Consider the following 12,583-nt stretch of genomic DNA (forward strand, 5'->3'; position numbering starts at 1 on the left):
AGCTCCATTCAGTCCTTTGAGCTTCTTTTGCCATTGGGTTAGATCAATACTGATCATGTCTCTGTAACTCAATATTATTGCCTAACTTTAAATAAATCAAAAAATTGCAGATGTTGAAGATCTGAAACAAAAGCAAAATTTGCTGGAGAGACTCAGTAAGTCTGGCAGCATCTGTGGAGGGGAAAGCAAAGTTATTATTTTGAGTCCAGTGATCCTTCCTCAGAATGTTCTGAAAAAAAGTCACTGTACTCAAACCATTGACTCTGCTTTCTCTCTGCAGCTGCTGCTGGACCTGCTGAGTTTCTTCCGCAATTTCTGCTTTTGTTTTCCTGGCCTAACAATCTCTCATTCTCAGATCTGAAATGTTTAATTAATGTAGCCGCAACAGCTTTTGGCAAAGGAGAGGTACAGATTTTCATGAGGTTTTGTGTAAAGAAGTGGTTCCTGACATTATCGTAAATAGCCAAATTCCAATTAAAGGTAATTGGTTTTTCTATGTACAATATCAATTCAGTTAAACATCATGAACATCTCAATCACATCATCCCTTTAATCTTCCATATTGAAAAGAATACAACTTTTGTCCGTGTCCTCATAACTTCATATTTTTACCCCTGGTAACATTGTTGGGAATCTGCAGTGTAACCCCTCAGACTAATGGATTCCCTCTGAGATCTGGTACCCAGAACTGAACAACTCCCCAAGAAGTCTGCTTCTTTTGGAATTTGATATTTGCTGTTGTTCCCATGTTACAGTAAAACTGCCTCTCAAAATAACACATTTTTCAAAACAAGCATCTCTGATCCTGTTTATGCACACTGCTAATGTATTGTCATCAGAGGTCTGTCAACAACTCTCACCAAAGCTTTCTTATCTGGTCTTCAGTTTTACCCAGTGTCTTTCTATTGTCTGCTCATGAATGCTTGAATGCAAAATAGATCCAGTCACTCGCTTAAACATTAGCAAAAACAGTCAACATATTTTGTTTTGATGTTTGGTTAATTAGAAATGCATGAATGTGCATGACTTTCCACAGTGCTTTGTTGCTACCAGAAAATTAATTATGTATTTACAAAACTGTCACCATTCAGTGATAGATGATTTGTACTCTGTAAACTTCCTTGTGTCTCAGTTTTGCCTTTTATATGATAAATAGAAATTCCTACGTAATCAGCTCATCAAGTCTGTTCTGGCATTTATTGGATGATTTAATCCTCAACTCCATTTTCTTGCCTTTTCCCCATAGCCCTTGATTCCCTTACTGATTAGAAACCTCTCTATCTCAGTCTTTGAATATACTTAATTAGTCCTCCAGTATTATTCTGGAGGTTTCCTCCCATGATCTCAGAGCTCTCTAGAGTCACCTAGACTCGGTGTTAGCTTGCGCTCGCTCGCTCTCCATGGATGCTGTCTGACCCGCTATGATTTCCAACATTTGTTGTTTTCCCGACAGCATCTTGGAGATTGACTTTCGAACCTGGGCACACGAGGCCAATCCTGTGGAGTCGGCAGCCCCTGCAGATTACTTACATTTGGATGAACTTGCATTATCCTGTACAGATCATAGGTTTGTTGCTTAGTTTTCTTGCTGTTTGCATTTGTGACTTACATAAAATATCAAAATTTCAGTGCAATTAGTTTATGAATTGTCTTCTGAATGAATTTGACAGCACATGTCAAACAGATTCTGGGCAGTTTTTGGAAGAATAGAGATTTTTAAAAAATATAAGTGATAATGTCAGGGCCTGAGGCCTTCAAAATGAATGAATTCCTTCAATGAATTCACCCCAGAGACTCAATATACCAGATTGTCAATCTGGCAAACAGATGATGGTGATCCACATTGCTTCCAGCTACTTCTCCAGTTGACAAAATCAATCAGTTCATGATAATTGGTTTGCCTTCCTGCAATAGGAGAAGATTGTTATTTGAAGTTAACAGGCTTAAATATCCTCTTACACCGGAAAGAGCTGCTTAACCCTTGACTGCTTCATTTTCAGTATGCTTTATTTATGCTCTGCTCTAGTTAATGAGTGGACTGTTAATTTGGAAGTCATAAAATCGTAGAGATGTACAGCAAGGAAACAGACCCTTTTGTCCAACTTATCCATGCCGACCAGATAGTCTCAATTAATCAGACAGCGAGCATGAGTTCAAGTGGCAGATCTTTTTTGAGAATATGAATTCAATTTTTAAAATCTGGACATAAATAGAACATAGAAAAATACAGCACAGTACAGGCCCTTTGGCCCTCTATGTTGCGCCGATCCAAGGCCACCTAACCTACATTAGCCCACTATCCTCCATATGCCTATCCAATGCCCATTTAAATGCCCATAAAGAGGGAGATCCACCACTGCTACTGGCAGGGCATTCCATGAACTCACGACTCGCTGAGTAAAGAATCTACCCCTAACATCTGTCCTATACCTACCACCCCTTAATTTAAAGCTATGGCCCCTTGTAATAGCTGACTCCATACGTGGGAAAAGGTTCTCATGGTCAACCCTATCTAAACCCCTAATCATCTTGTACACCTCTATCAAGTCACCCCTAAACCTTCTTTTCTCCAATGAAAACAGCCACAAGTGCCTCAGCCTTTCCTCATACGATCTTCCTACCATACCAGGCAACATCCTGGTAAGCCTCCTCTGCACCCGTTCCAGTGCCTCCACATCCTTCCTATAGTATGGCGACCAAAACTGCACACAATACTGCAGATGCGGCCACACCAGAATCTTATACAACTGCAACATGACCTCAGGACTCCGGAACTCAATTCCTCTACCAATAAAAGCCAGTATGCCATATGCCTTCTTCACAGCACTATTTACCTGGGTGGCAACTTTCAGAGATCTGTGTACATGGACACAAGATCCCTCTGCTCATCCACACTACCAAGTATCCGATCATTAGCCCAGTACCCCATCTTCTTGTTACTCTTACCAAAGTGAATCACTTCACACTTAGCTACATTGAACTCCATTTGCCACCTTTCTGCCCAGCTCTGCAGCTTCTCTATATCCCGCTGTAACCTGTCACATCCTTCCTCACTGTCAACAACTCCTCCGACTTTCGTATCTTCCGCAAACTTGCTCACCCAACCTTCTAGCCCCTCCTCCAGGTCATTTATAAAAATGACAAACAGCAATGGTCCCAAAACAGATCCTTGCAGAACACCGCTAGTAACTGCACTCCAAGATGAACCTTTACCATCAACTACTACCCTCTGTCTTCTTCCAGCCAGCCAATTCCTAATCCAAGCCTCCAACTCGCCCTCAATGCCATACCTCTGTATTTTTTACAGTAGCCTACCCATGGGGAACCTTATCAAACGCCTTACTAAAATCCATATCCGCCACATCTACCGCTTTACCCTCGTCCACCCCCTTATTGAATTCTTTGAGAAGGTGACTAAGGTTTGTGAGGCACGACCTGCCCTTCACAAAACCATGCTGACTATCCTTGATCACATTATTCCTATCCAGATGTTCATAAATCCTATTCCTTACAATTCTCTCTCAGACTTTGCCCACAACAGAAGTGAGACTCACCGGCCTATAGTTACTAGGGTTATCCCTACTCCCCTTCTTGAACAAGGGAACCACATTTGCTATAGTCCAGTCTTCTGGCACTATTCCTGTAGACAACGAGGTCATAAAAATCAAGGCCAATGGCTCTGCAATCTCCTCCCTTGCTTCCCAGAGAATCCTAGGATAAATGCCATCAGGCCCAGGGGACTTATCTATTTTCACCCTTTCCAGAATTTCCAACACCTCTTCCCTACATACCTCAAAGCCGTCCATTCTAATTAATTGTGACTCAATATTCACATTGGCAACAATGTCCTGTTCCTGAGTGAATACTGACGAAAAGTATTCATTCAGTGTCTCCCCAATCTCTTCAGCCTCCACACGCAACTTCCCACTACTATCTTTGACTGGAGCTATTCCTACCCTAGTCATTCTTTTATTCCTGACATACCTATAGAAAGCCTTTGGATTTTCCCTAATCCTACCAACTAAGGGCCTTTCATGTCCCCTCCTTGCTGCTCTTAGCTCTCTCTTCAGATCCTTCCTGGCTACCTTAACTCTCAATCGCCCCAATTGAACCTTCATGCATCATCTTTACATAGGCCACCCTCTTCCCTTTAACAAGGTATTCCGATTCCTTATTAAACCATGGCTCCCTCACACGACCCTGTCCTCCCTGCCTGACAGGTACATACTTATCAAGGACACTCAATAATTGCTCCTTGAACAAGCTCCACATATCAATTATGCCCTTGCCTTGAATCCTACTTTTCCAAGCCACGCATCCTAAGTCATGCCCCACCGCATCATAATTTCCCTGCCCCCAGCTATAACTCTTGCCCTGCAGTGCACACTTATCCCTCTCCATCACTAGAGTAAAAGTCACCGAATTGTGGTCACTGTCCCCAAAGTGCTCACCTACCTCCAATTCTAACACCTGGCCTGGTTCGTTACCCAGAACCAAATCCAGTGTGGCCTCACCTCTTGTTGGCCTGTCTACATATTGTGTCAGGAAACCCTCCTGCACACATTGGACAAACACCGACCCCTCTAACGAACTCTAGCTATAGCTTTCCCAGTCAATATCAGGAAAGTTAAACTCCCCCATAATAACCACCCTATTACTTTCGCACTTCTCCTGAATCGTCCTCTCAATCCTTTCTTCTATGTCTCTAGGACTATTAGGAGGCCTGTAGAAAACCCCTAACAGGGTGACCTCACCTTTCCTATTTCTTACCTCAGCCCAAACTACCTCAGACGGCGAGTCTTCATCCATTGTCCTTTCCACCGCTGTAATACTATCTTTGACAAGCAATGCGACACCTTCCCCCTCTTTTACCCCCACCTCTGACCCTACTAAAGCATTTAAACCTGGAAGCTGCAACAGCCAATCCTGCCCCTGTTCTACCCATGTCTCCGTAATAGCCACAACATCGCAATCCCAGGTACCAACCCATGCTGCAAGTTCACCTACCTTATTTCGTATACTTCTTGCATTGAAGTATACACACTTCAAGCCACTTTACTGTTTACAGGCACCCTCCTTTGAGATTGATGCCATGTTCCTAACCTCCAACACTCCAGGTCCTGCACCCTAAAGCTACAGTCTAGGTTCCCATGCCCCTGCAGAGTTAGTTTAAATGCCCCCAAAGAGCACTAGCAAACCTCCCCCCCCAAGGATACTGGTGCCCCTCAGGTTCAGGTGTAGACCATCCTGTTTATAGAGGTCCCACCTTCCCCAGAAAGAACCAGTTATCCAGATACCGGAATCCCTCCCTCCTGCACCATCCCTGTAGCCACTCATTTAACTGTTCTCTCTCCCTATTCCTCGACTCTCTGTCACGTGGCATGGGTAACAAACCAGAGACAAAAACTTTGTTCTAACTCTGAGCTTCTAACTCTAACCTAGCTCCCTGAAAGCCTGCCTAACATCCTCAGCCCTCTTCCTACCTATGTCGTTGGTGCCAATGTGGACCATGACTTCAGGCTGCTCCCCCTCCCCCTTAAGGACCTGGAAAACACGGTCAGAGACATCACGTACCCTTGCACCTGGGAGGCAACATACCAAACATGAGTCTCTCTTGCCCCCACAAAACCGCCTACCTGTGCCCCAAACTATCGAGTCCCCAATAACTATTGCTCTGCTCTTCTCCACCCTTCCCTTCTGAGCAATGGGGACAGGCTCCGTGCCAGAGGCCTGAACCCCATTGCTTACCCCTGGTAAGTCGTCCCCCCCACAAGTATCCAAAACCGTATACTTGTTCTTGAGGGGAACAGCCGCATGGGGTCCCTGCACTGGCTGCTTCCTCCCAATCCCCCTCACTGTCACCCATCTGTCTGCAAACTTTGGAGTTACTACTTCCCTAAAGCTCCGATCTATGACCCCCTCTGCCTCCCGAATGATCCAAAGTCCATCCAACTCCAGCTCCAGTTCCCTAACACGGTCTTGGAGGAGCTGGAGATGGGTGCACTTCCTGCAAGTGTAATCAGCAGGGACGACCATGGCATCCCTCACCTCAAACATGTTGCAAGAGGAACATTGCACTGCCTTCACTGCCATCCCTCTAAAAGTAACCTTTTTTTAAAAAAAACTAGGTCTAGAGAATAGAACAAGCAAAATGCAGCACTTACCTACTTACCACAATGGGTCTTGTTATTAGGTTAGAGGAGGAGGGCGGGTGGAAGGCACGACCTCTGTAGTGCCTCGGGTTCCTCTCCTGCGTGCTTTTATAGGGAAAAAAATCTACCCAGGTAAGCTTGTGCTACACCAGCTTCCGGGTCCGCTCCGCGCTTTTTAAAAAAACATTCTTTCAAATTTAAACCATTAAACAAACTTCACCGAGCCTTCAAGCAGCCACTGCCAAACAGTCCTTGCCTGCTCCGCTGAGAGAGTGAGGATTGGTATTGGTGTTGGTGAAATGAAACTGATTATTGTAAAAACCTAACTGGTTCATTAATGTCCCTTATGGAAGGAGACATTTCTGCTTTTGGCTATGCATGGCTCTAACCCTGTACTGTCCAGGTTAGCCCTTAATTTCCCTTTTTGAAGTGACTCAGTGCAGCTCCTTCAACAACACCTTCCAATCCATGACCTCCATCACCTAGACACCAAGACAGCTGATATAAGGGAACACCATCGCATGCAAGTTCCCCTCCAAGCCACATTTCATCCTGACTTGGAACTAAATTGTCATTCCTTCAATGTCACTGGGTCAAAATCCTGGAACAAAATCCCCTAAATTGAAGGGAATACACGATGAATGGTAGAACCCTGGGAAACACCAAGGATGCGAAGGACTTGGGTGTACATGCCCACCAGTGCCTTAAGACAGTGGGATAAGTAGATAAAGTGGTTAAGATGGCATGGGGAATACTTTCCTTTATTGGTGGAGCCAGATCATTTAAGAGCAGGGAGGTGATACTAGAACTGCATGAAAACTTAGTTAGGCCATGAGTATTATGTGCAGTTCTGGAATCTATATTATTGGGGGAATGTGATTACACTGGAGAAGGAATGGAGGAGATTTACCAGGCTGTACTGAAGATGACAAATGCTGGAGATCACAGCGGGTTGGACAGCATCCATGGAGAGAGAGCAAGCTAACGTTTTGAGTCTATATTAAGACTCTAGACACTGATCTCCAAGATTTGTTGTCTTCAGTACAGATTCCAGCATCTGCAGTAATTTTTTTTCCCCCAACACTTTACCAGATGTTGTCTGGGCTGGAGAGTTTTAATTATGAACAGGGATTTAATAAACTGGGATTGTTTTCCTTGGAGCTTTGGAGACTGACGGGGGACATGAATGAGATGTTGAACATTGAGAGATATAGTAAGGTTGACAGAAAGATGGAGGGGGTCAATGTGCAGGGGGCCTAGGTTTAAGGTAAGATGCTGATGGTTTAAGAGGGGCTGTGAGGAAATGTTTTTTTCACCCAGAAGATGGTTGGAATGAGGAACTGCCTGTAAGGATGGTACAGACAGAAACTCTCAATATTGAAGTATTTGGATGAGTACTTATGATGCCAAGGCATACAATACTATGGGCTAAGTGCTGGAAAATGAGATTACAGTAGTTGGATGGTTTTTGACTGGCATGGACTCGATGGGCTGAAGGGCCTTTTTCTGTGGTGTTGATCTGCATGATACTATAACTCTCTTCCAAACTGTACAGTGGCTATACTTACACCCCATGGACTGCAGCACATGAAGATAGACAGCTGACCACCCCCTTCACCAGGGCAATTGTTTATGGTTTATAAATGTTGGCACAGCCATTGTTACCAACGTCCCATGTAAGAATGAAAATGAAAAGACTTGTCAACCCATCCAATTGCATCAAATAATTATTGATTGAAGAAAATACCCTTCTCCAGCATTTCTGGGCACCAAGTGCTGGCTTTCCCATTAACTACTATATTGCTGAGATTTGTTTTATATGCAAATGTTGTTATCCTAATCAAACTTTTATTGTTTTTAGCTTGTACTAAATGGCATTAGGGAAGCAGTAGTACATTTTGAGCAGTTTATTGTGTTATGTTGATGCCTCAGGGTTGAGCAGTGAAGAAATGCTTAACTAAATGAGACAAGCTTACATTTTACGGTGCTATGTCTAGCATGTGCCTGCCTCACTTCAGACAAGTCTTGACTGTAGAGAAATAGTCCTGCCATTTCATTATCATACCATGTTTGATTGGAGACAAGATAGTGGTGGAAAATAGCTTGTGTTCAAATTATCTTCCTTGATGTATGGAAATTCCAATTGCATTCACTTAGATGAACATAGTTTTTGTGAGTAAACATGTTTTGTTACTAATCTGGTTCAATGTTGCCATTGATTTTGTTTTAATTGTGCTTTGCAATAGTTCAATTAGTCAAATTTCAAGTTTCTATTTCTAGATAACCTGATGTTTACTAATTTTATTCAATGTTTTTAGATTAATTTTTCCTTTTTATGTATTGTAGTTGTTGCTCTGTTGCAATTAGCAAATTGATATACAAGTAAACTTATTTCTGCTTATAGTGAGTCATTGGATAAGAGGTTATATACTAACCTGGGGATTATAAGTGTCTGGCAAGGTATGAAAAGAATTAAATATGAGACTTGTAAAAAGATTCATAATATATGCAGGAATTTTAATAGGTCACCAGAATGTCCTAAAACATGTATAGTAATAAGATAAGGGTGGCATGGTGGCTCAGTGATTAGCACTGCTGTGTCTCAGCGCCAGGGACCCGGGTTCAATTTCTGCCTTGGGCAACTGTCTGTGTGGAGTTTTTACATTCTCTGATTGAATCTGGGTCTCTGGTGCTGAGAGGTAGCAGTGCTAACCACTGTGCCACCGTGCTGCCCATAAAGCCTCAATTGTGAATTACATATGATGGACTGGAGTAATATTTAGTGCTGTGCCAGTCACCATAAAAGAGGGTGTGCTGCTATCTCAGTGAGAACACAGCGCATGCCACAAAAGGCCGATGGTCACTGATAAAATGTCCAACCTTGCCTGATAATTTCAGCATGCATAGGAAACACAAGTCTCATATAGCAAGGAAACAAGCTCCTACAATTCACAGGAGGTGTCATTGCTCCAAATGTCACTGTGTAGTTGCTATGTGATTGATTTTTGTTTTTATCTATTTTTTTTCTGGTTTCATTACAAATTGCAAAGACACTCTCATGATCATATTTGCCCAGTATATAGAACATTGATCCATCATTCATTCGTCAGTTTGTGTTTGAGTTATAAAAGTAGGCTATATCGGCTGGGACTTTTTCACTGGAGCATTGGAGATTGAAGGATGATCTTATAGTGGTTTGTAAAACCATGAGAAGCATGGATGAGGTAGCTACCAATTCTTTTCCCCTCGAGTGGGGAAGTTCAAAACTAGGGGACATATTTTGAAAGTGAGAGGAGAAAGATTTAAAAAGGACTTGAGGGGCAACTGTTTTACGTGGAGTGTGTTTTGTGTGTGGAATGAACTAACCAGAGGACGTGGTGGATGCACATACAGTTATGGCATTTAAAAGACATTTGGGTAAGTACTTGAATAGGAAGAGTTTGGAGGATATGGGCCAAATGCAGGCAAGTGGGACTAGTTTAGTTTGGGAACATGGCCGGCATGGATGAGTTGGACCGAAGAGTCTGTTTTCATGTTGTACGACTTAAGTTCGAGTAACTCTATTTTTACATGATGGATGAAAGCTACAGAAAGTCTAGACAGGCTTCTGTGTACATTCTGCCCATTTCTGTATATAATTATTCTGATCTGTGGTCTGTGATGTTTCAAGGACTATGATCACACTTGGATCCAATGCCTTAATGACTCAGTTTGTTATCCAACCAATTAAAGTGTCTCCCAATCTTCTCCACAGTAGACTCACCACTAGTACTTTGTTCTTCAGGCTGAGACAGTGTTCTTTCCTTTTATGACAAACTTCTTCTTTCATCTCCTCCTTAAACCACAACTATGTGCTGGCACACCTATGGATTGCACACCATTTGCAGAAAATGATGTGTTGTCTGATAAGGCAGGAGACCAACTAAGCCCACTCTCTGAAGAACTGCATAACAGCTGCTTAAATACCAAAGCATTACCTTGAGGAAAGGGGCTGAAGAAGCTAGTATGAGCTGGAACATGTGAGTATAAGACTCTGACAAAAGCAAGCAAGAGAAGTGACATGTCTCCCTCTAAGGAGAGACTGTAACAACTCTTGCAAATATTTTGCAAAAACCACAGTCGTCAAAATTTCTTGATCTGCTAAGTATACAAAGGTTACTAGCTGCTCAGAAGATATGAACTACAGTAAGTGCTTAAGTTCACTAAAGTTGATGATTTGTATTTAGCACTGACTCAATGTGGGCACTCAAATATAGTGTTGACTAAATCTAGGTTCATCAAAATGTGAAAGTGAGGACTGCAGATGCTGGTGATGAGAGTAGTGTCGTGCTAGAAAAGCATGGCAGGTCAGGCAGCATCCAAGGCAGAGGAGAATTGACAATTCGGGCAAAAGCCCTTCATCAGGAATGAAGCTATGAGCTGAGGGGGTGGAGAGATAAATGAGAGGGTGGAGCTGGGGGCAAGGTAGCTGACGGTGTGATAGGTGGATGGAGATGGTGGTAACGGTGATAGGTCAGGGGAGAGGGTGAAGCAGGTAATTGGGAAGGAAGATGGACAGATGGGACAGGTCATGAGGGTGGTGCCGAGTTGGAAGGTTGAATCTGGGATAAGGTGTTGAGAGGAGAAATAAGGCAAGTGGTAAAATCCACATTGATCCCATGGGGTTGGAGGCAGAAGATGAGGCGTTCTTCCTCCAGGTGTGGTAAGGGAGTGGCGATAGAGGAGGCCCAGGACCAACACCTTATCCCAGATCCAACCTTTCAATTCAGGGCACCATCAATCATGTGGGAAGGGAATGTGCGGTGTTTAAAATAAGGAGGCCATCTAGTGTATTCTGTGATGGAACTATTCCTCCTGGGAGCAGATGCAGTGGAGTGAAGGAATTGGGAATAAGGGATAGCATTTTTATGGGAGGGATTGGGAGTCGGTTGGTTTGTAGAAGATGTCAGTATTGAGTCGATTCCCCCATTGATGGAGTGGTCCAGGAAGGGGTGGGAGGTGTTTGATATGGTACAGGTGGAATTAAGGTCTGAGATGGTACCTCATCTTCACCATGGACATCCAGTCCCTATACACTTCCTCCAGAAACAAGGAGTAGCCATGGGCACCAGCATAGGCCACAGCTATGCCTGGTCTCTTTGTCAGCTACATGGAACAGTCCATCTTCCGTAGTTACACTGACACCATTCCCCACATTTTCCTCTGCTACATTGATGACTGCATCGGTGCCATCTTGTCCTCCCACGAGGAGGTTGAACAGTTCATCAACTTCACCAACACATTCCACCCCGACCTTAAGTTCACTTGGACCATCTGACACCTTCTCCTTCCTGCCCTTCTCCTTTTTCATCTCCATCAACAAGGACCAACTCAACACTGACATCTTCTACAAACCCACCGACTCCCACAGCTACCTGGACTACACCTCCTCTCACCCTGCCTCCTGTAAAAATGTTGTCACTTATTCCCAATTCCTCCACCGCATCTGCTCCCAGGAGGACCAGTTCCACCACAGACATCTTTAAAGACTGTAACTTCCCCTCCCATGTAGTCGATGATGCCCTCCAGTGCACCTCCACTTTCTGCCCTTGAACCCCGCCCATCCAACTGCAACAAGGACAGAACCCACCCAGTCCTCACCTTCCACCCCACCAACCTCTGTATACATCGCAACATCCTCTGCAATTTTTGCCACCTACAAATGGACCTCACCATCAGAGGTATATTTCCCTCCCCATTCCTATCCGCTTTGTCAAGACTGTTCCCTTCGTGGCTCCGTCGTCAGGTTCACAACCCCATCAACCCACCCTCCCCTCCCAGCACCTTGTCCTGCCACCACAGGAATTGCAAAATCTGCATTCACACCTGCACCGCCCCTCCCCTCCCCCCCCCCCCCCCCCCCCCCCCCCCCCCCCCCCGCCTCTGTCAAGGGCTCCAAAGGAAACTTCCACATCCAAAGTTCCACCTGCACTTCCACACATCATTTAATGTATCCATTGCTCCTGATGCAGTCTCCTCTACTTTGGGAAGACAGGACACTTACTCATAGAGTGCTTCAGAGAACATCTGCAGGACACCCACACCAACCAACCCCACTGCCCTGTGTCTGAACACTTCAACTCCCCTCCTACTCCACCGACATGCAGGTCCTGAGCCACCTCCATCGCCACACCCTAACCACACGACACCTGGAGGAAGAATGCCTCATCTTCCACCTCGGGACCCTCCAACCCCATGACATTAATGTGGATTTTACCAGTTTCCTCATTTCTCCTCCCACCTTACCCCAGTTCCAACCTTCCAACTCAGCACCATCCTCATGACCTGTCCTACCTGTCCATCCACCTTCCCACCCATTCGCTCCACCCTCCCATCTGATCTATCACCATTACTGCCACCTCCATCCACCTATTGCACTCGGCTACCTCCCC

General features: G+C 44.4%; 1 protein-coding gene across 7 annotated transcripts in view; it reads left to right on the top strand.

Moving 5' to 3' along the window:
• The window catches only part of lypd6b (LY6/PLAUR domain containing 6B), a 183,948-nt gene that overhangs the window by 37,894 nt on the left and 133,471 nt on the right, over positions 1 to 12,583 (top strand). For 4 of the 7 annotated variants that reach the window (XM_072579770.1, XM_072579765.1, XM_072579766.1 and 1 more), the window contains one exon: positions 1,454 to 1,567. The exons of 2 other annotated variants lie outside the window; for them this stretch is intronic. In XM_072579770.1, the coding sequence (XP_072435871.1) occupies positions 1,537 to 1,567 (31 nt within the window). In that variant the 5' untranslated portion in view covers positions 1,454 to 1,536. Of the gene's footprint in view, positions 1 to 1,453; positions 1,568 to 8,305; positions 8,325 to 12,583 lie in introns of those variants that run through there. One more of the 7 variants, XM_072579769.1, reaches the window with a different exon arrangement.

This window comes from Chiloscyllium punctatum, chromosome 10, assembly GCF_047496795.1.
Source record: "Chiloscyllium punctatum isolate Juve2018m chromosome 10, sChiPun1.3, whole genome shotgun sequence".
NCBI lineage: Eukaryota > Metazoa > Chordata > Chondrichthyes > Orectolobiformes > Hemiscylliidae > Chiloscyllium > Chiloscyllium punctatum.